The 23,391-nt window shown below is 34.9% G+C and overlaps 4 protein-coding genes across 4 annotated transcripts; 1 reads left to right on the plus strand and 3 right to left on the minus strand.

The window, feature by feature from the left end:
- Positions 1 to 2,321: 2,321 nt before the first annotated feature.
- On the minus strand, positions 2,322 to 5,832 carry LOC122316534 (outer envelope pore protein 16-4, chloroplastic). Its single transcript, XM_043133134.1, has 6 exons — positions 5,675 to 5,832; positions 5,508 to 5,559; positions 5,296 to 5,327; positions 5,116 to 5,149; positions 4,947 to 5,014; positions 2,322 to 2,757 (listed from the first exon to the last, which is right to left on the minus strand). Exons 1-6 carry the CDS (start codon positions 5,744 to 5,746, stop codon positions 2,623 to 2,625), a joined length of 393 nt encoding a protein of 130 aa, XP_042989068.1. The 5' UTR covers positions 5,747 to 5,832; the 3' UTR covers positions 2,322 to 2,622.
- A 136-nt stretch (positions 5,833 to 5,968) lies between these two features.
- On the plus strand, positions 5,969 to 7,410 carry LOC122316535 (60S ribosomal protein L22-2-like). The gene is made up of 2 exons (XM_043133135.1): positions 5,969 to 6,365; positions 7,058 to 7,410. Exons 1-2 carry the CDS (start codon positions 6,133 to 6,135, stop codon positions 7,200 to 7,202), a joined length of 378 nt encoding a protein of 125 aa, XP_042989069.1. The 5' UTR covers positions 5,969 to 6,132; the 3' UTR covers positions 7,203 to 7,410.
- Positions 7,411 to 12,373: 4,963 nt separating this feature from the next.
- LOC122316309 (uncharacterized oxidoreductase At4g09670-like) lies at positions 12,374 to 12,952 on the minus strand. Its single transcript, XM_043132839.1, has one exon. It carries the CDS (start codon positions 12,950 to 12,952, stop codon positions 12,374 to 12,376), a length of 579 nt encoding a protein of 192 aa, XP_042988773.1.
- Positions 12,953 to 18,708: 5,756 nt separating this feature from the next.
- Positions 18,709 to 23,279, minus strand: LOC122316737 (blue-light photoreceptor PHR2-like). Its single transcript, XM_043133484.1, has 4 exons — positions 22,076 to 23,279; positions 19,512 to 19,735; positions 19,321 to 19,416; positions 18,709 to 19,058 (listed from the first exon to the last, which is right to left on the minus strand). Exons 1-4 carry the CDS (start codon positions 23,069 to 23,071, stop codon positions 18,980 to 18,982), a joined length of 1,395 nt encoding a protein of 464 aa, XP_042989418.1. The 5' UTR covers positions 23,072 to 23,279; the 3' UTR covers positions 18,709 to 18,979.
- Between the last annotated feature and the right edge of the window lie 112 nt (positions 23,280 to 23,391).

Here is a 23,391-nt window from a genome sequence, read left to right on the forward strand (position 1 = left end):
CTTTTTTATATATCAAGTTAGTTTAAGGTATGATGATTTTCAGATATCACGTGCAACCTTCTCTTATTTAATAGGTTTTGCATGTAAAGGTACAAGGATTGCTGCCAATTCCATTCTCTGCACGTGAAAATACATAGAAAATTTGTAAAATAAAAATAAATAATAAATAATAAAAAAGGAAAAAGGAACTTTCTCTAATTATTTACTAATAAATTGTAAAACTTTTGTTATTATTAAGTAAATCTCTCGTATTACATTCAATTATATCAATTCATAAACTTATTTTATAAGATATTTTGTATAAACTTAATAATTCTCTTCGAAAAAACTAAAAATTTAAAAAGCGAAAAAATTAGGCCCCTACATTCTCTTAAGTTGTGTTTAGTTGTTAAACCAGATTCAACTCATCTCAAACTAAATATTGAGGAAACGTATTACTTTTTAAACTTCTCATAAAAAATTAAACTTATCCCAACCTAAAAAAACTAAACCCATCTCAATAAAACTCACAAAATACTATTATTTATATCTCAAAACTCTAACTTAAGATCCAAATGAAACAGTGAAAGATCAATAAATATCGAACCAATAAGTCACATGAATTATGGCGGATTGCTGAACAACCAACCCTCTTAAATTTAGGGGGGAAAGAAAAATCAATACTTCACCTAAATTTATTAATTATATGTACGAAAACGAATTGGAAAATATAACTCAAAAAATAAAAGGTACCATTGATCAGACATAAGTCTGGTTTCAAAATCGCCTGGATGTGTCCTCTGGGTGGGTCCACTCCGTTTAATTATGAACAATGGATCCCCGAGCCAGTGCTACATCCACCGGTAGAACTTCCGAAACAATCTGCCTATTTGATTACGTAAATAAGATAAGATAATATATTTTAAATAATAATAAATAAAATATTATTATAATATAATTTTTTAATATTAATTTTATATTAAAATTTAAAAAAACTAAATTATTTATTATATTTTATATATAAATTTAAAAAAATTATAATAATAAATTAAGATAAAATTTTTAATTTTTTGTAATCAATCCGAATTGCTATCAGCAGTACTACATCCACCGGCACAAGACCCGTCCAATAAGGACAAAATTATTTTTTATATTTTTTATTTTTTTATATTCTTAAATATTTTTAAAAAAATTATAACATCACTTAAAAAAAATACTTCTTAATCACTAAATAAAAAAGTAAAAAATATCAAATCTCGATTACTCCAGCATTTTTACGCTTTCTATTTCTTCTTTGAAAGACCTTTTCCTTGTAGGATACGCTATGCCGATAAATTAATTTAAAGGTGACTCTACACTCTACAGACTCCCGTGGGGGCTCCATCTAGCTGATTTTGGATTTTTTTGTTTATATGTATTAATACTTTTAAATATTTAAAAAAATCAAAATATTATTAAAAAATACTTACTTCATTATTAAGTATAATAATAATAAAAATAAAATAAAAAATCCCAGTGAGAGATACAACTGGAAGAGTAGCATTTTCCATTCAACGTACGAACGACCATCCAAACGTGCAAATGTGGTAGAGAGAGACAGAACAAATAGATAAATAAACAAACTAATAAAGACATGACCCCTAAAAAAGAAAGGTGTAAAGTGTATGATACATGTTACGCGGCACAAACAGTTCCGTAATAATATTCGCGTACAAGTTTTGTATGTTTTTAAAAAGGTGGGTTGGAGATATAAATGTGACAGGAACTCATATAACATTTGACATATCAGGCATGGGCTTTTCAGGTGCTAACCAGTTTAATCCATAAAAATTAAAATCTCTAATCGAAGCAGACACCAATATATATATATATATATACACATATATATAACACCCACAAGCAGACAACAACACAGAGGCAGGCAAGCAGTTCCATGGCGATTGCAATGGAAGGAGGCCATGGTTGACATGGCAGCAGTAGGAGGTCATGTAAAACGAAATGCCACATTTTTTGAGTAATGCCAAATAGGAACTCAGAAGTTCAAGATACATAAGAGATGTTGATTGGTGAAGTTTAAATGACCAGCCAATGATAGGTGACCTACCATTGCCATGACTTGGTATATCATACCTTCTCAAAACAAACTTGCAACATTGATTTTGATTGTTATTAAAACAAAGTTGATTGGCAGGTCAACCAATCAACCTTTGCAGGAGCAAATTCTGACTAGAAAAGCAGCTTCCAGAAAATGAAAGTAAAACGACATCGAGCTTGGAATTTCAGTGAAGTCACGTATCAATGAGAGACAATACAAAAGTAAAACAAAATTGGACAAGTCACAATTCAAGAAAATAATCTAAGAGATTTAAGAGGATTACAGACATTGGGGTAAAAGGATGAACCAGTCAACAAGCTTCTGGTAGTTTGAGTAGCACAAACCAAGCTCATTTCATGTTAATAAAAGATGAAACCAAATTAAACCTTTAATTCACCTCAACATTAGAGTAGTTGACAGATTGATCTTCGCATAGTCACCAAGGAAAATATATTTGATGGGTCATAATAGTATTTGGTGGTTGGTAAATACAGCAAATGGTGAGAACTACCTTGTTCCTCAGCTTCAGGCTTCCACCGAGAGATGCTTCAAGATGTTCTAGCATAGTCTGCAGCAGCACTGAGGGCAGAAACCATACCAGCCACCCCAACTACCTGTGTCCAGCTACGTGTCCTAGCAGCAACAGCTGCCCCTGCTACAGCACCCGCAACCAAACCATTCACCTGTGAATGGCAACAAAGAAAAGAAGAAACTAAGCATTTCCCTATATCAGTTCATCAAACTATATCCATATTCTACAACTCTAATGATCATCACCGTCCTACATGGGCAATCATGTCAGAATTATTTTTTTTTTGAAGTAATATCTTCTTCTTCATTCTTTTTTTTTTTTTCTTTTTTTTTTAATATCTTTGGGTGTCCGGGCCAGCTTGTGCCCACCTTGACTAATCCCACGGGGTCCTGAAATTAACGGTCAGGTAAACCTCCAGTGGCCCTAAGAGGACTTGAACTAGTGACCATTGGGGAGCAAACCCAAGTCCTGACCAATCGAGCTACCCCTCAGAGTTTTTTGAAGTAATATCTACTCTCACAAATGCTGAGAACAAACGGTAAATCTTGATTAAAAAGAAGGAATTCTGGAGGATTTCATATCTCACTGAATTTAGTTCTTTTCTCAGCTCATGTTGTAACAACTTAAGGAAAGTGCTAGGCTATATCTGTATTTATGTTCCAAAAGAACAAGTCAAGAATACTTAAATCCTTGGAATTTTCTAAATTCTGGTTCTACTTAGTAAAGAACCAATGAGGAACCCTGACGGATAGGGTAGCTCAATTGGTCAAGCTTTAGGTTTGCTCCTCAATGGTCACTAGTTCGAGTCCCCTCAGGGTCACTGGAGGTTTATCTGGCCATTAACTTCAGGGTCCCATGGGATTAGTCGAGATGCGCACAAGCTGGCCCAGACACCCAAGGATATAAAAAAAAAAAAAAAAAAAAAAAAAAAAAAAAAAAAAGAAAAAAGGGAACCAATGAGGAACTTGATACTCATGCATCTTTACCATACTCATGCACTGCTACAATGGTTTATCCATTTAACAAATTTGAGGTGTTACAATCTCTCCTACTCAATCCCTAGCATCCTTGTCATACCTATGTAATACTACCGTACCCTAGCACAACATGGTGTCACTAATTGGCTTTGATACCATTTATACTGACCCAAGTAAAGCACTAACTCCATATGTGCTTCAATTCCTAAAAGATCAGTCAAGTTTATAATTGAAATTCATTGGGAATGTTATAAAGCTCAATTGACCTAGTAAATAAATAATGTGGGACTTTACACTCGGCATTTTTTTTGTAGTAAAAATAAATTTTATTGAAAGGCAAAAATAGGTGTGGCCCAAGCACTCATGCATCTTTGTAATAGTTTTTTTTTTTTTTTAATAAATAATAATATATTTTATTGATATGAAAGTAGGTATAGCCTAGGTACACTGGAAGTATACATGTGAATACACCTATTCAGGAACTAGAAACAGTTAAAAGGAAGTCATGGAAGCTAAGACCATTCAAATCTAAAGCAATGGCCCACATAAATAAAGTCTGCATCTTTGTCATAGTTATGCATCTCTATCATAATTCACTCATGGGACTTCAACCAGTCTGAGGTTTTACAATTTCCCTCACTCAAATCAATGATGTGCTCACCAAAGCCCATGTCACACCACATTGACAGCATGATATTACTAAGTCGGCTCTCATATCATTTGTAACATCTCAAGAAGTGCTCTAGCTGCATCAACACTTGTAGTCTAAAAGGATTAGTTAAGGTTACAATTTGAGCTCTTTTGAATCACTATAACTTCTTGATTACCTATAAAAAATAAAAATAAAAAATGAAATAAAAAACTAACACAGGACTTAGCACTCAATCTTTATATATTCACCCAATGGGACTTGATCAATTCAGGATGTTATACATATAATTAACATCTGTCAAAGATTTCAGATTATCTATGAACGAGAGAGCAACAGGATGCCTGATTTCTAAGCCCTATCAGACTATCTAAAGAAAAGGAATATAGAGGTGAGATGGGGAAAAAAAGGTCCAGAGTATTCCTCATACTCAACCTCTCTACATTTCTGTGAAGCAGTTCAAAATTTGTAATGAAATGGAAAAACTCATATGTTTCTATCACATGGCTATGGCCTTTTGTGCACCATGGTTTGCTTTCTTAAGGATTGCATCCTTCCATAGGAGGAGGCTCGTGTAGAAAGTAATCTAAATCAGTGAACAAAATGAGGAAATTTGTAAGGATCCCGACAATGACATCCTACTTCATGTACAAAAAACATTTTGGACAGTTTCTGACAGTAAATGTGTGGAAAACGTAATTGTATACAACTAACCCAATCATTCCGCCCCCGATATCTTTGAATCCCACAACGAGTCATAGTATAAATTCCAGCAACAAGTCCTAAAAGCCGAGTTGAAAATGTTATGTGGCAAACATGGCTGGAAAACTCAAAGACTAAAAAAATATGATAACAAAGAATCAGAGACCGTGAGTTCTATTACCACATTGAAAGCCGAATTTGCCAACCGACTTCGCCTGCACATAATTGTCAACCAAGAATCAAACTTGAAGAACACACGCGTGCTCCTTAATGCGGAAATCAACAAAATAAACTCACGTTAACAATATTGTGGAAGTGTAATTGGAAAAAAAAAATAAGAAAGAAAATACGTAGTACGTACTACAAAAGAAGCACGAGCAACTCCGGTAAGTCCTACAAACAAAATAGACAGAGATAGTTTATATTAATATACCCCAAAATCTGAGAGCTAGGCTATATAGCAATACAGCAAACTATCTTGGCCCTAAAAAATGACAAGGAAAAACTTGGCAAAAAAATGAGTACGAAAAGAGTGATAAATTTTTGATTCATTTTAAGGTGTCATGAGAATACCTTTCTGACGAGCATCGTAAGGACCCATACACAAGCCCCATATTGCGCCGGCCTGGATATATATATATATATATATATGAATAGATTTCATTCAGTGATTTTGTGTAGGAAAGTAGGGTCTATTGACAAAAAATCTAAACAATGTTAAAAATATCGAGTGGTGATACCGTTCCGACGCGGAGGATGGAGTCAACAGCGAGGGAGGAGCACGGAACGACGCCATAGAGCTCGTCTTCCATCTCTCATTTCCGATTCTCTCGAAAGAGGGAGATTCCCGGTCCAGTTTTGCGAAGGTACCAGATTCGGTCCCCGAAACGACGCTGTTTTCAAACGATTGACTGCCACGATTTGGGCTAAAATTGGGCCATAGCCCAAGCCCACATAGGGCTTTGTATAAAGTCAAGTTTGGGCAAGCCTTGTAGCCTTTTCTACACGAACTGCGAGTAGTTTCGTGGAGGAGAAATCCGACGACGTCGTTTTAGTTTCAATTCTCCCGTCCAAAAGGCCAAAACCCTAGATAGGCAGGCAACCAGCAGTTTTATAGGATTATAGAAGTATCAATCATTTCACGGCGAGGCTTCCCTCTTTATCTCTCGTGTCTGTGGGGTGAAGAATCACAGCGAAAATGAGCCGCGGGGCAGCAGCGGTGGGACCGAAGGGGAAGAAGAAGGGAGCCACGTTCGTGATTGACTGCGCGAAGCCGGTTGAGGATAAGATCATGGACATCGCCTCACTTGAGAAGTTCCTCCAGGAGAGGATCAAGGTCGGAGGCAAGGCCGGCGCTCTCGGTGAATCCATCACCGTCGTCCGCGAAAAGAGCAAAATCTCCGTCACCTCTGACAGCAACTTCTCTAAAAGGTAAATACGCTCTACTTAACTGTCGGACCTTGCTTTCCGTGATTATAGAATCCTTCGTTACTGTGCAGATAGTAGTAGTAGCGCAATGGCATAAGTAACATTATTGTTTGATTGGCGACGCTTCCTGTTATTGAATCAAGCTATGGCTTTCTATTGTCGTTGCTTCATTTTTCTGCTCAAATGGCTGCAGGGGTTAATAAATTTTGGTGCTTGTTTGGGAAGATGCAAATTTTTTAACTCCATAGTCGAGTTCTTAAAATTTTAGCCATTCCTTTTTTTTTTTTTTTTTTTTTTAAATCCATAGATACAAAGAATCAAGGAAAATTTGAGGATCTAGAGGTGGTAAACGTTGAAACAATCGTGTAGTTAGTGTAGATTTTGTCTTTGGAATTCTATGATACTTCCTAACGCTGTTTCACCCGCTTACATAATGATATATACTAAACTCGTATTTCACTTTTATTGTAGTTTTTTGCGCAACATAATCCATCAGTCATTAGATTATCTCGTCTTTTAAAATTACAAATTGAAGTGAGATGGGGTGTAGCATACAATATTTTCCTTGCACAGAGTTATTTGACTCATGAAACTTCATCTTCCTATTTTGTCTATATCATGCATATTTCTCTCTCCTTTTTTCATTTTTTGAACTTTCTACACTTGGTATGACCTTTACTCTTTGTGTTTGTCAGGTATCTCAAGTACTTGACTAAGAAGTACTTGAAGAAGCACAATGTGAGGGACTGGCTTCGGGTGATTGCTTCCAACAAGGACAGGAATGTTTATGAATTGAGATACTTCAACATTGCCGAGAATGAGGGTGAGGAGGAAGACTGAATGTCTAGTAGTCTTGTGTCGAGGCAACATTTTCTAGTTGCATGGTTCAGTTGTTCCGGTGGATGGGATTGTTTTTTAATGTTTCAAGTTCTGTTTTACTAGCCGTGGTTATCACATTATTAGATCCGCTCAACGCAATACATGTTTGATGTTTCTTTCTGGAGTTTGATTATGATAGAGTAATGATTATTATGTGCTTCGTATTTAAGGTGCTGCATATCTACCTCATATGCCTCCAAGTTCCTTCCAGTTTTTTGTTACTGTGTTACGTGATTATTGCAGCCATGTAATTTAGCTCCTTTGTTGAATTTTGCCTGGTTCTTCTTCTGGATGTCTTGTATAAACAAGCATTGCTTGTTTATTGAAATGGCATCTGTGTCTCTCTGCTGCCTATTTGCGATGATGACATACATTTGCGGAGTGTTCAAATTGATTGTAGATTTTGACAGAGTGGCTGATGGAAAAAAAATAAATAAATAAAGGAGATAGATGTGTTTGGTTTTCAAATGTTTTGGTATATTTCTGATTAGATAATCTTTTAAGTTCGGATGGGGTCAGCATCCCATTAGTTTTTTCTAAAATGTCATATGCATTAGAATTATGAGAACTACTATAGGCACAAACTGATCTTAGAATTATGAGAACTACTATAGGCACAAACTGATCTTACAAAAATAAACTAACAAACTAACATGATTTAATATGGTATGATAGATTGTAAATCTAATAAGAATTGTAAATCTACTTTTTATTGTAAAGTAAGTCTAACATATTATATAAAATTATGCTAATTTGTAGATTTAGTTTTGTAGAATCTATTTTTGGCTTTAGCACTTCTCATAAATTATACCCTAAAGGTACTTCCGGGTGAAAGTATCCACTTCTTTCTACGCCTCAGCCCCTCTCACTCTACCATGGCCATCCCGTTGCTACTGTAAGCGCCACACAGCATGCAATAGAGTTAGTAGCCTGCAGGTTAACTGACTATCTTTGCAACTTATTTATGTGGATTATTTATATTCTCAATGTGAAATTAGGGTGTTACAAGCTCTTACCTAAATTCCTGACGTCTTTGTTAGTGGGCTCTGTGTACCGTGTATGACAACTGATGGGATGTTTTCTTTTTGCCAGAAGTTAGTGGTTTTTTCATGTAAAAAATTGGTTTGTGTTATAAATAGTTAGAAATAGAGAATTTCAGGGGAAAGAAAGAGAGAATGAGAGAATTCTTCTTTTCGATCTGTAATTCTGTATAACATCAATATACCCATATATATAGGGTTACAAAAAAGACTATGCTAGCATTATGCATTGTCGGCTAACTCACTATGCACTATGCATTTGACGGCTAGCTAAATGTGGTCATACAATTCAAGATAGTTTATAACACTTCCCCTTTGGATGACCATATTTAAAGAATATGCCTCGTTAAAACCTTGCCAAGGAAAAACCCTGTGGGAAAAAAACCAATGGCGAAGGAAAAAGAGTACAGTATTCATGTGTATCGCCGAGTGCTTTAGGATTGCCTCATTAAAACCTTGCAAAGGAAAACCCAGTGGGATAAAATCTTAGCGAAGGAAAAAGAGTACAATCAGCACAAGTCTTCAATACATTACTTCCCCTGAAAAGTGCATGTTAACAGGTCTCCAAACCTCCGCATTCCAATGTTCTGCACAATTTTCTTAAATGTTGCAGTTGTAGTTGTTGGACTATCATTAATCACTGGAAGACCACACTTTTCTTGATATATGTTGGATCATTGATCTTAGCCAAATGCATTCTCGACCTCTGTGTGGATCTGAAAGATATCATGCATCTGCATATCCAACTAATTGTGGACTTAAACCATGTTGATGAAATAATCACAACTGGATCTTTCTGCTCATCACTACTCTTCTGGAGTTGTGCTCTTCTGGAGTTCTTGTAAATAACACAGTTAGTGGAGAATTCATCAACATTAACCGCTAACCTCATAAAAACGGTGGCCAGCCTTTTTAGATCAGACAAGCATCGCAGGCTTTTTCAACTCTTCTGTAGGTGTCAGGCGTGCTGTCAGGTGCCTCAGCTGTCAGGCGTGCTATCAGGCGTGCTGTCAGGTGCCTCAGCTGTCAGGCGTGCTGTCAGGCGCCGCAGAGCTATGAAGCTATATTTCGTCTCTTTTCTCTTGCTTTACGAGAGATGTTGTATCATAATTTTCTCTATAAAAGAGATATTCAGCTCATCTTCATTCGCATCTCATCTTCTTCACTTTTCTGTAATCATACTGCATTTTTACTCTGCAATGGCTCAGCGATCTTCTCGTGGCCAATATATGAGGTACTTTGCACCTAGTTCATCAGCTGTACCTGCTACAGGTGCTATCATGCAATGTAATGATCTGACTCGTAGGGCAGATAATGAAGCTATCTATGAGCTTGTGAGTCTTGGTACCCGATACTCATCATCCATTGTCGCATTTTCTCAGCGACTGCAATCCAGAACTTGTGGAGTTGACGATCTCCACGAGAATATTGCTATACTTCAGCGACTTCTTCTGGAGTCCAATATGAAGATAGAATCAATAAAGCAAGAGAATAGGAATTTAAAATCCTTGCTTAAATCTTCTTTTCGATTGCCCACCCCTTTAGATAGGGATGCCATGCAGATTCTTGAAGAACAAGAGCATTTGAAGAATGAGGCAAAGTGCCTTAAATTTCTGTAATTCTTGCTTCAAGATAATAAAATAATATTTCACAAATATTCATATTTGTGTTTCTATCTTCTGGTAGATTTCTGTGTGCTCATTTTTATTTCTTCTTTAATAATACACACTTCATATCAAACCCATAATATGAATCTGAAATACTAATTGTATTAAAAGATGGTATTTCATGACTAATATCAATATTGTTTCTTCGAGAAACTAACTTGTGATTTCTATATCACATTTTCATATTAAAAGCTTCAGGCTTTTTATATCATGTATATAAATATCCAAAAATCACATCTTTAGGTGTTTGGACTTCAAGTTCATATTTATCACATTTCACTTAGTGATATCAATTCTGCAGGAATTGAGAAACTGACTCGTGATTTATATATCACATTTTTATTTCTTTTATATAAATACCCACTGACATTCAACAAGCATCACCTCTTTAGGTGTTTGGACTATAAGTCCCGATGCATCATATTTTACTAGTGAATTAATTCTGCAGGAATTGTTTCTTTCAAATATTGGCCAATATTTTACGTCGGTATTCTTCGACGATTCTTGATTCACTTTCATCATTACTTCTGGTAATGTCAATTGCCATCTCATATGGAAATACGTTGTCGACAACGATTTTATTTCTATCCATAATTTCTCCATTATTCATGAAATGTAACGAGATCTCGTTATTTTCAAGTACCTGTCCCTCTTCAAGGGAAGACATTTTCATGAAAAACCTCTTCAGGAGGCACTCTTCAGGAGATTTATACTCTTTAAGAGTTTATATAGGAGAATTTTATACAGAAAATTTAGATGGACTTTATTGCTTGTTCTGTGGGTATGGTCTCTTCAGGAGCACCAAATTATTTGTGCTTTTCTCTTTTGAGATGCTCTATCTTTTGTATCAATACGTCTCACATGCCTTTAGATATGTCTTTAGATTGCTGAATTTCTTAATTGTCCTTCAGGGACTTTAATCCTCGCTGGGATTTTAGCAGCTAGAATATGAGACATTTTTATCATCCAAAATTTAATTATCATCTGAACTTCTGGTTCACATATGATAATCAACATAACGTCGAATTATTTCATCTTATTTGCTTCTGGCAAATTTTTCTTTCCACTTCTGGTGGTAAGACTTTATAGTAAAAGAATCTTCTGGTTCTTTTATGGACGTCCATATAAAAATCATTCGACTTATTGATTTTGGATGATCAAGATAACCATGAATGATACAAATATTTTGAATCATATCACTTTTTGATGCATCATAATATTTGATTCAATAATTGTATAATTTCATCTCAAAGAGAAAGCTTATAGCTTTTCCAATACGAGTTTCTGGCCCGAAAACATATTCATTATCACGTCCAATCTCTTAGTTTTTTTGAATGAAACGCATCATTCTTTTCACTTCAGGGAATAGAATGATATAAATTTATTATCATTCACTTCAGGGAATGATGTAGATCAAGTAAGACGTGAATAGTGATTCTTATCAAAAGTTCATTATTTTGCTCAGTCACTAAAAGATCAGATATAAATTTAGAATATATTGTGAACGTTTGCATTTCATATTGCTACTTCTGGAGCATACTCAATATTGCTACTTCAGGAGCACATTTGAGACGTTCATTCAAATATATATTCTTTCCACAATTTCAATTATGCAACTTCAGGTGCATAAATTATAATGAGCTTTTAGTACAAGTATCAATCATTTAAACTATGAGATACTCAAAAGCTATTATTGATTTAGGGCGATCCTTCAGGGATGCTCCATTCTCATTCTAAGATGAATCTTATCATTAATAATTCATAACAAGTATAAATAAATAAAACTTGTATATAAACTATGTGAATAAACATAGAATTTATCAAGTAATAATAATGAATATAATCATTAATATTCATCTCAGCAATTGTAAATACTATATTAAAAACTTACTTGATGTCCAGCGTTTCAGTAGTTATAATGATAATTTTCTATCTTTTGCTAGCAACTTGTAAAAATGAGTAGAAAAACTCTACGGCAACATCCACCCACTTTCCCAATCGCAACACCAATTTGCATGTGTGGGTCTCCACCATCACCAAATAAAACTAAGCTTCTCTTTTTATTTTTAAAGTTGTGGATCCCAATCCATTATCTCAATCGCAACACCAAGTTGCATGCGTGGCCTTCCAATACAATCTTTTCTTTTATACCCTGCACTTTTAAAATGTAATAATATAAGAGAGAGAAATATAATAGTATAAGAGTAGTAGGTAGCCTTGGTGGGCCTCCATAGAGACTTTTGCCGAAGTCGAGATTTGCATGGCAAGGTAAAGATATGCCCCTGCACTTTTTAAAATGTAATAATATAAGAGAGAGAAATATAATAGTATAAGAGTAGTAGGTAGCCTTGGTGGGCCTCCATGGAGACTTTTTCCAAAAGAAGCTTTACGATCTAAAGCTTTCCAGAACTCAAAATCGGTCTTCTCAGCCAACGAATACGAGTACGGGCACATGCGAGCGAGGCTCAAGCGCAGCAGGTAGAGTCGAAGGCAAGCTCCTCGCCGATGTCCGATCTTGATTATCAACCTCACGGATCCCACCATCGTCGTCTCTAACTTCCTCCTCTTCATCTTCGGGTTCAGAGAGCTCATGCAGCCACATGCTCCCATCCATGAACTGTACAACGTTAGATTGGCATGCTTGCAATATCCGATCAAGCTTTGCCACATCAAAAGCTGTCGATTTTTTTTTTTTTTTTTTTTTTTTCAAAAGCAAATGATTCTTCTTACGCTCAGCCAGGACGACCCAGTGTACGTGAAGGCTAGTGGGCAGAGGAACATAGACGGCGTCTACGCACGGGTCGTCGAGAACCTGATCGTAGCTTTCATAGATATTCACGGCCTCAGGTAGCCCATTTGTAACAGCGAAATTCCTTGCCTTTTCGATCGAACGGCTAGAGATGGCATGGAAGACAGCGTTGGGTGCTAAATCTGTAGATCTATCCACTTTCTTAGCTATATCAGCACATCCGATGATACCGAAACGTACCGGATTTTCTGCCATAATAGTTTTGTCGAGCAAGAATGAGAGGAGTGGCGCAATTTTGCTCGATTATGGATGAGGGTTTGGTTTCTGATGGAAAAGGTTCGATTTAATTGGAAATAGACTACAAATCGAACTCAACCAAATTGAAGTTCCAGAGATGGGTATCGTAGAGGAAGAGGCTGTGCGGAGTAGGTAGAGTTGGACTGATAGGCGGCGGGAATAATCGCATCGTGCTGATAACGTGTTATAAATAGTTAGAAATAGAGAATTTCAGGGGAAAGAAAGAGAGAATGAGAGAATTCTTCTTTTCGATCTGTAATTCTGTATAACATCAATATACCCATATATATAGGGTTACAAAAAAGACTATGCTAGCATTATGCATTGTCGGCTAACTCACTATGCACTATGCATTTGACGGCTAGCTAAATGTGGTCATACAATTCAAGATAATTTATAACAGTTTGCAATTTTTCTTCCCCGATATTTTCAGCAAGAAAAACAGGTATTTGACTCTCTTCTCCCTCAAAAAAGTATTTTTGTGGCGAACCGAATTCAATTAGAAGTAAATAAGATATCCAGCAAAACCCATCCAAGGCGTTGTGTCTTCTAAGCACCGGACCCAAAAAGAAATGGAGAGAGAAAAAAGATACATACCAAAGTGCGACAAACGCAATAGCGCCAAGAATATAGGTCTAAATACCCCCATTAACCCATCGTATGGATTCCAATTTGGTAAAACTAGCCTCTAGCAGGCATGGCCTGACATGTTCTGAATCTAACAAAAAAAAAAAAAAATGAGTTTTGAGTTTGTTATAAACAGGCATGGATCAAAAGAGGTAGAAATAATAAGACATAATTAATAAACATGTTAGTTGTGAATAATATGAATAAATTTTATTTTTAATTTCTATGAATATTTAGTTTTATATCCCTTTATTTTTGTTGGAATATAATATTAATATTAGTATTTGGCTACTTAATATCTCAAACTATTAAACTTTTTTGCTAATATGATACTTATTTTATGAAAATATTAATTTTCTTACATATTATTGAAAAGTCATCTTAAAATATTTTATCATAAATCTAATTGTAATTGTGAATGATTTATATAGTGTTATCATTATATTATATATAAAATTATATTAATTGAATTAAAAAATAAATATACAAGCTAACTCAAGTCATTTATATCAAATGAGTTGAAACAAATTATATAGGTTAACTTAATAAAAACTAATTATTAAACAGGTTATGCAAGCCGTATCATATCACTCAATAATTATATGGGCTGTGTTAGTGTTTTAGGTTCTAAGCCATTTAATTAAATCGATCATGTTTGGGTTGATTTATATAGTCTAAAATTCATAATTTAATATGACATGAACATAACCTACAAATACAAATTGTCTCCTACCAATCAAAATAAACTGAATCAACGTAATTTTCTAAAGGTTTTCCACATCGGTCAAATATGTGAAAAATGCACAATTTTAGAAAATCATCAAGTCACATATTGGTGGGATGCAACAATTTTTTAAATTAGACTATTAAAAAGCATGTGTTGAACATGTTCAATGTACGTTTATCAAATTTATTAGATTGAAAGAACTACGCTAGCCGGCAAGGCTTCGCCCCTCACTCATAGAGGAAATAGGGGTGGGGGCATGTGGCAGGTTGGGGCCACACCCCGCCCACCTTTGCACCCACTCTTGGGCTGGGCTTAAGCCTATCCTAAAACTATATATATATATATATATATATATATATGTGTGTGTAATAAAATTTTGTTACCAAAACGACATTGCAATTTACAAAAAAAAAAAAAAGATGAACAGAAAAACGACATTGTTTTGGGGGTTAATTTAACCATAAATCCCCCCTCCCCTCCCCTGCTAGACTCATTCTTTTCCTAGTTTTCCCACGGTCTCTCTTTCCTTTATGGCCACCACTGCCCTCTCTCCCTCTTGCAGTTGTTGTCTTCTACCTTCTGCTCCTCATCATCCTTCTCAGCTCCTCCTTTCTGAGTCCATATTTTTTTCCTAGTTTAGGTTCTATTTTTGTTTTCTTATTCAAGTCATTAGATAGAACTTGTGTTGTGGATAGAAATTATTGTTGTGGATTGTTTGTGTATTTTTTTTATTTTTGTGTTATTGATTTTTTGTTTTTTGTTTTCCCCCATTTTGGTTGTGGAGTTGTGGGCAATGGATAGGACTAAGAAAAAAATCTAAAAATTCGACTCCATTCAAGATCCGCTTTGATTCCAACTTGTTGGAGTTTTCCCCCCCAAAAAGTCAGAATCAAAGTAAGTCGGAGTCACGACTTTGACTCCGACTCCAATAGGGGTTTGGGCCAGTCCGATCCAAAATTTATAGATTTTGAGACCGAACCAAATTTCTTTGGTTCACAATTTATGGGATTGAGACCGACCAGTCTCAACTATGGTCCAGTTGGTTTTTCCGATCTGGACTGAACTCCTTACACCCCTAGACTTCGAAAATCGACATACTGACTTCGAGTTTGCCCTCCAACTTTGACTTCAAATCCAAGTCCAATATTATACATATGTTATAAAAAAGTTAAAAAAATATATGTATTTTTCTATTCATTCATCATATATATTTTATATAACTATAACTTTTAATGTTAATTAAATTTAATAATAGTATGAACTAATTATTATAAAATAATATACTTATACTATAATATAAATTGACTAAATTGACTAACAATAGTTTAGATTATGTAAATGATATTATTACTACCATGTAACATTAATGTATAATAACATGTAATACTAATGTATAAACATTAATGTATAAATTTATAATAACCTGTAATACTAATGTATAATAACTAAAGTATAATAACACGTAATAGTAATGTATAATAACCAATATAAAATAACATATAATACAAAGTCTAGTATATCATTAGGTTATAAATAAGTTAGAAACTAATATAGTAACATGTAATTAAACACTGTAGTACAAGTCCATAATAAGAATAAGTTAGACATTAGAATAAAATATTATAATTAGTTAGTAACATGTAATACTATAGTATAATAACGTGTAACATGTAATTAGACACTAGTATAACATGTAATTAGAATAATCAGTTAATAACACGTAAATTTTAATACTATAGAATAATAACATTTAATTAGACACTAGTAAATTAGTATTTATTAATAATCAATACTAAAAATTAATTTTAGTATACATTCTAGAGTAATAGTAAGAGTTATATCATGATATATTTATAATTATAATTATGATTTTTACAAAAAATATTTGTTCGTTAATATGCTTTAAGTATAGTTATTAATTTGATAATTGATAAATATAATAAATTATCCTATAAATATGGTTACTAATCTTAACATATTAGCTACGAACCATACATGTTCTGTATGAAGTAATTAAATTTTTGAGTTATAACTCATAAGCATATGGTCCTAAAAGTCCAGAACATGTTTTATACAAATTAATTATAACATACTTACAACTAATTTCATGTATTGTTTATACTTTAAACCTTTATTTAGGGCATATTTGAGATTACGGTGGAAGATTTATAAAGTGTGAAAGAATGGTCTAAAGTGCTTAAAGTGACAAAATTTATCCGTTTCGCAGTTTTACATCAAAGTATTTCTAAACTAAGAAAAAATAGAAATCCACATTTCAATAAAAGTAATAAAGTGATACTTTTTGTCAAAAGCACTTCAAAAAAAGTAATCCATATTTTACCATGCTATGTAATGGACAAAACGACCTTCATCAATTTAACATAATGACAATTTTGTTTATCAATATTTTTCATTCTTCTCGTATCATCTTCTCTTCAGTACTACCAAAAGTCATCTTCTCTTCACTTATGCATCGCTGAAGATATTTTATTTTTCATTATAATTATCAAAAAAACCTATTAGACTTTTTTCGTTATTATTTTATTATAATATTTGATTTCTACTACGGATATGTCTTTTTATGTCATTTCTAACTCAAAAATTTACTTTTTTAATTTGTTTTTAAACAAATTTAATGTGTTTGAAAGTGATGTAAACATACAAATTCTAAATAATAAATAACTTTTTAATAATAAAACTTATTACGTTAACTTCTACGTTATAAGCCTTAGATTAAAAATAATATTTTTCACTACAATATCAAAAGTGCACTTAGTTTGTCCTACAAGCTCAACCCCTATATAGTTTGTCCTATAAGCCCAGCCCTTATACAGTTAAAGACTATGTGGTTCCTATTGCCCTTATATAATATACGGTGCCGTTTTGGATCTTTGTTCTAACTAAATCCTAAAAATCGCACTCTCAATTTATCAATCTCAAGCAGCCGTCCGTTCCTCTCTCCTCTCTTGCTGCTACCCTACTTGCTACCGAAAGCCCCTAAATTATCTAAATAATCCCCTTGTTATCATTTCCTCATTTGTTGAAGACGATAGTCTCTAGACTCCACTCTGCAGAGGCCACTAACTTGACATATATGTACCAGTTTTTACAAAGGTTGCTGCTGCTCAGCCCCACAATTTTGCCCCCCTCAAACTTACTAGTGGTGCAATTGCACTTTTTTTTTTCTTTTTTCTTTCAAACATTCTTTCAAACATCTTTACACATTTTTTAAAACAAATATACTTAACTAATAGTTACTTTCTTAACCTTTAAGAACAAAATTAAAATACCCAAACGAAAATTAAAATACCCGAACGGTAACTTTGAAGGGGCAAAATCAGACCAAGTATCATTTTCCTTTTACTAAAGCCCCTCTCAACCTTCGCAAAGAAGTCCTTTTTAATTTTCCAACCTCACAAAAATTACATTGTTTTAAAGAGACTACCTTCAGACCTTATCAGGACAATAAAATAAGAGTGAGATTGTCTAGGTCATTTTGAAGTGTGAGAAAAAAAAATGTAGTAGAATTCTTTTTCCCCTTTTTAAACCCTTTCATTTCATTGTTATTTTGTGATCATACTTATATAAAATGCAAGCTACTGAAAAAAGAAAGAAAGAAACCTCCAATAGTTTGATAAAGATCAAAATAGTAAAGCATAATGTTATATCAACAAAAAACATTAAAAAATGTTTTGACTATCGCATTGATTTCTCCCGTTAGGTTATAATCGTGAAGTAAGTAATCCTCCTCGCTACTTAAGCCCACTGTATCTCAGTTTCTTTATATCATTCTCGGCACTTCCTTCAGTTTTTCTTGGCACTTCATTCTCAAAGGTAGGTCTGAAGAGCAACGATCGATTTCGAAGGAGCTTTAAGCTATATCTTCTATTTTGTTTATATCATAGATTTGTTCTCTATATGCGACGAAATGCAAGTTTTTCCCGATTTATTGCTACCTGTAATTTTTCTTAATTTTGTTTGGATCCTGATTGGGTTCTGATTTTTTTTTTTTTTTTTTTTTTTTCCATAAAAACCGAGTTATGACGTGTAAATCCGACTCTGCTCTAACTCTGTTATTGGAGTCGGAGCCGGAGTCGGATCGAAACTTATGAAAGTAAGAGTCAAACTCCGACAAAGTCAAAGTCAGTTTTGGAGGATACCGACTCCGATTCAGTCAGTGCTCACCCCTAGTGGTGGATTGGCAGGATGCGGGATGGGGGCAACTCTAGAAAGAAATTCCAATTCAACTTGAAGACAAAACTACGATTATCATGAGAAGTGAAAACTACCAGTTACACATAATCTCATTCATTGATAATCACACCACCTATTCTGCGAATCCAAAGATGAAAACAAAGAATGAGAAGCAGAACCAAAGGGATCTGTTATTCACATGAGAGAGCACATGAAGATAGAAATTTTTTAGAAAGGACAAAACTATCCGACTCTTGAACAAGGCAAAGTTCGCCATACTTGATCATTTATTTAACAGCCAGAAAATGTTCAACAAGGAACAACAATCACAAGCTTACTCCCAACATCTATAGCTGCATCTTGGAAAATTATAAATAAGCGCAAGCAAATGACATCGCAGACCAAATTTCCTTTTAATTTGCAGTACAATTTGTTGTTTAAGCAAGGGCACCCGTACAAGCTGTGGCTGGAGCAGCAGCTTCAAGCTGTTTTGAACTGTATTTCTTGGTAACGAATCTGCAATCAACCGAAGATACAAAACATCACTATGTTTCAGAGAAACTAAACAAACATGTTTCTACTTCCGATGAAGCCCGCAAGCTTTCTAGGTCTACAGAAAGGAAACCACTAATGATCCTACCTTTCCTTTTTCAAGAAGTAAAAATGTATGATGGAATAGGATGTAAACACGAGAGCCCAAATGTAAGGCAGGTTCATTGATGAGAAGGAAACATGAGATATGTTGGTGCAAACCAAGCTTTAAGATCAGTCAAGTTACCTGAAGAAATCCCTCCACATCAACTCCAACATCAACCAGTTCTTTCCAATATCAGGTGAGCCACCATCATTCCGGTTTGAGGAAGTAGAAATAGTTCTGGCAATCATATAATATCCTCGGCAGTGAGTACAATAACTAACTGACTTAAGAAATTACAATTCATATAAAATAAAGCTAGACTTGAAGCACACCTGGTAGCCGTTTTCCTTAGCTCATCAAACATAGAGCGGGGAGAGAGGCATCCCTTGGCCAGCCATGGAGAGATTTTGCAGGAGAAGTTTGCACCATATATGCCGTTGCCATCCATGGTCTCCTTGTGTGGCTGTGCTTGACACTCCGCAGCAATTCTTTTAATCTTCTGAAGTGCTGCAGTCTCACCTCCCACCATGGAAGCATTGGCTGCCAGTTTTCCATCCTACAGGAAATAGATGGAAACAATGTATATGAATTAGCTTTTTCTGTAGAAATAATCATTATTGAAAGTTAGTGGCACTGTGTCATACATGACGACAACATCTGCCATTAAATACTCTAGCAAAATAATTGATACATCAAAATAAAAGCTAGTTTTAACACAGGCGGGCGTAGATACATGCTAGTGAAGAATTATGTGAAGGGAAGAAAAAAGGCAATGTTTTTGTGTTTGATACAAACTCGCCCAACCCAAGCACATTCAATACACAGAGAGGATATAAAGCTTGGTAAGGGGTGAGAAACAGTCGATCAGGATTGGAGAAACCGACCGGACAGGTCGTTTCGGTCCGAACCAGACTGAGATTGAGACCAGTCAGTCTCAGTCCATGTTTTAGAGGACCAATAAGTTTCGGTCTAGTGCCAGTCCAAAGTTTTCCATCCTAAACTGGACCGAATGAAAAATAAAAATAAAAAATATATTATATATATTATTTATATAATAACTGTACAATTTATTATGTAATTTTTATCTAACCATCACCATTAACAATATAAAATTTTAAATATGTTATTAAAAAATTAATATTTTATCAATTAACTAATATCAATTAACTAATTATATAGTAATTATATAAATTAATAATGTAATTTTCATCTAATTTATTATTATTGACCATATAAAATATTTTTTATTAAATTAGTTACATAATCCACATTAATAAGTCACTTAATTTTAATTTAGTATTTTCAATAAAAAAAATTTTATTAATTGATTTTTCAAAAAAAAAAAAGAAAAAAAAGTAAAGAATAATTAGATTAAACCGAATAGACAAACTAAACCGAATCGGACTGTCCCTAAAGACGTTCGATCCGATCTGATTCAAAGAAAATGATAGAACTTTTGGTCCATCACTTCCTGACCGAACTGAACCGGACCGTTGCTTCCATACTTTATGCATCTCTCAATACTATATACAGAGAGACGCAAGCTTTATACGTTGGTGAAGGGTTACCTGGCAATTATTCATTAAAAAAGAAAGAATCCTTATGTGGCAATTCAAAATTGAACTTTCTGTGTTACTTTCTTTAGTTTATCCCCCAAAGTGTCCCTACTTTGGAAAAGTGTGTGTTTTTTTAATATTCAAAAAATAAAAATTGCATTAGGAGCAAAGTGACTGTGGGGCAGAGTAGCACGTTCCATTATTTTAAAGAAGGTCAGTCAGTCAGTGCTAGTGTGTCGCCTGCTTTGACCGTTCGGCATACTTGTTAGTATAAATTTTATTTTTTATTTATTTTTATTTTTTATATATTTTTTAATATATTTAAATATTTTTAAAAAACAAAAAAATATACTAATATATTAAAAGTTACTTCTTTAACTATCAAGTAAAGAAAAAAAAAAATTAAATATATAAATAATCAAAATGAGAGAAAAACTCTTTAGATATACTAACATTTCCCTTTAAAGAAAGCCTCTCAAGTTTCCAATTATGAAATTAATATGCTAAAGCTATACCTCCCTTATTTTCCGAGTATACATTGGTTCTTGGTGCATCCCAAGTAAAATCTGTTTATTATGTTTCACCATTAATTTTGATTCAAACATCAAAGTTAATGTTTTGACCAACAGTCCTGCAAACAGGTAAAGTCAGGTTGCGTTTAAATGTTGGAAAAATGCTATTTTGCCGTCCGGATGGTACCGTTCAAGTGTACCGTTCGGAAAAAAAATATTTTTTTATTTAATAATTAAGAAAGTAATTTTAAGTATATTGGTATATTTTTTTTACTTAATGATTACGAAAATGATTAAAAAATTATAAAAAAAAATTAAAAAAAAAATTTACACTGGGCGGTAAGCACAGCAGTAAAGGTGGGGCGGTAGAGTAGCCCCACTCTAAATATTGAGTTGAATTGAATTGTATTGAATTGAATTAAGATAAAAGTTAAAAGTTAATTAAAATATTATTAGAATATTATTTTTTAATAATAATATTATTTTATAATTTAAAAAATTTAAATTATTTATTATATTAAAAAATTATAATAATTAAATAAAATGAGATAAAAAAGTTAAAAAAAACCAAACAGGCGACTCCAACTACTCACTTTGTAATTGTTCACCTTCTCCATTTCACCTACCATAAAATTCAAAAGACTTATCCACTCCCCCGCGCCCCCTTTCACAGAACCAACACCCAAAAAAAAAAAAAAAAAAAAAAAGCAACACAGACAAAATTGTCATCAAAACAACAGAGCCGAAGAAACTCCCCATAGCATGGCAAACATCAATAGCACTGCAAATAAAACGTATAATAGGGAAAAACGAAACCAAAGTCCAAACCTGAGCCATTGTCGCCGATGGATTAAGGCCCAAATCCACCAATGAGGGAATATCCCCAGGCTCCACATCGCCCCGAGCCGGCAACCCCTTCACTTGATCCAATGCCTCAATTGTTTTCCTGACCTCCAATCCCTGCACCTTCTCTCTAAACCCACTGTAATTCGCCGGCATCTCCTCCAACTTAAACGGCAAGTCGTCAAGATGGTACAGAGTACTCCCCCAGAAGTACTTAACCTCCAAACTTTCTTCCTTCATTGCGGCCTCAATCCTCCCCTCAGCCTTAACCTCGTCGTGCGCGACCTCTCTGTTCGCATAAACCGCGTCAGCACCTACCGCCTTGGCCAACTCGACCAAAACCGTCTCAGGCTTCCCAATCCTCACCACCAGATCTGATCCTTTTGCCTGGAGATTCTTCCTGAGATCAGAGACTGATTCAATCAAGAATGAGGCGTGGCACGACCCGGTCTTATCAAGCCCAGAAGATGATTTTCCGTAATCTCTAGGGTCGAAGCAGTAGACGGGCAAGACCGACATGGCCTCGTTGCTCGCGGTGTTGAGGCACTCGTTGTCGTGGACGCGAAGATCGTTGCGGAACCAAACGATGGCAGCTCGACGAATTCCAGCCCCATTGGAAGGGTCAGAGGGGCGGCGAGGACCGAGTGAAAGTGGGTTTTGGAGAGGATTGGCCGAGACTGTGGACTTGAATGAGAGTTTGGAGGGAGAGGGAGAGGTGGAAGTGGCGGCGAGAGAGAGGTGGGCAAGAGAGGATGCTTGGGTGGGGATCTTGACCCTGCTTGGCTGGTGAGAAAATAAGGAGTAAATCTTGGGTTGGAGAGAGAACGGTGTGGGGAGAATTGTATTGAGAGAAAGAGAGAGTGAAGCAGTGGCAAATGGGGGCGAGGTTATTTGTTTTTTTGATGGCACGATGGCAAGTGGGTTCTGTTCTTCTAATGATTTCGCTTCTGGTTTTTCAAGGATTTGGGTGTTGGAATCCATTTGATACCGATTATGGACGAGAAGAAGAGCTGGAGCTAGGTTGCAGCGAAAGAAATGGCAAGTCTCCTCCTCAGGTCCGGTTTGCTCTTATTTGTTGTCGTCGATGTGGCTGCGTGGGAGGTTGTTGAGGTTGTTCAGTCAGCCATGCGAGCAGGGTTTTAAAGCAACTCGTGGCTGCACCTGCACCTAACCTTTCCCCACTAACTTTCAAGTTTCAACTTTCAACCGCCTGTGGTCATGGGTCCAGCTTGAAGATACAGCTTGGGGTCGGTACGATGCAACTATTCCTATTAGGTAGGGTGGATATAAAATTTCTACAC

The sequence above is a fragment of the Carya illinoinensis genome, chromosome 7 (genome assembly GCF_018687715.1).
Source record: "Carya illinoinensis cultivar Pawnee chromosome 7, C.illinoinensisPawnee_v1, whole genome shotgun sequence".
Lineage (NCBI taxonomy): Eukaryota > Viridiplantae > Streptophyta > Magnoliopsida > Fagales > Juglandaceae > Carya > Carya illinoinensis.

Bases quoted from the DNA above. Each gene is read 5' to 3' on its own strand.
- LOC122316737 (XM_043133484.1), bottom strand. From the start codon at position 23,071: ATGGATTCCAACACCCAAATCCTTGAAAAACCAGAAGCGAAATCATTA. The intron at 19,736-22,075 runs GTTTGGACTTTG...TATTTCCTGTAG, and splicing joins CATCGGCGACAATGGCTCAG to GATGGAAAACTGGCAGCCAA. The intron at 19,059-19,320 runs GTAACTTGACTG...GGTTGATTGCAG, and splicing joins ATGTGGAGGGATTTCTTCAG to ATTCGTTACCAAGAAATACA.
- LOC122316309 (XM_043132839.1), bottom strand. From the start codon at position 12,952: ATGGCAGAAAATCCGGTACGTTTCGGTATCATCGGATGTGCTGATATA.
- LOC122316535 (XM_043133135.1), top strand. From the start codon at position 6,133: ATGAGCCGCGGGGCAGCAGCGGTGGGACCGAAGGGGAAGAAGAAGGGA. The intron at 6,366-7,057 runs GTAAATACGCTC...TGTGTTTGTCAG, and splicing joins GACAGCAACTTCTCTAAAAG to GTATCTCAAGTACTTGACTA.
- LOC122316534 (XM_043133134.1), bottom strand. From the start codon at position 5,746: ATGGAAGACGAGCTCTATGGCGTCGTTCCGTGCTCCTCCCTCGCTGTT. The intron at 5,560-5,674 runs GTATCACCACTC...ATATATATCCAG, and splicing joins CCATCCTCCGCGTCGGAACG to GCCGGCGCAATATGGGGCTT. The intron at 5,015-5,115 runs GTAATAGAACTC...CTCGGCTTTTAG, and splicing joins CAAATTCGGCTTTCAATGTG to GACTTGTTGCTGGAATTTAT.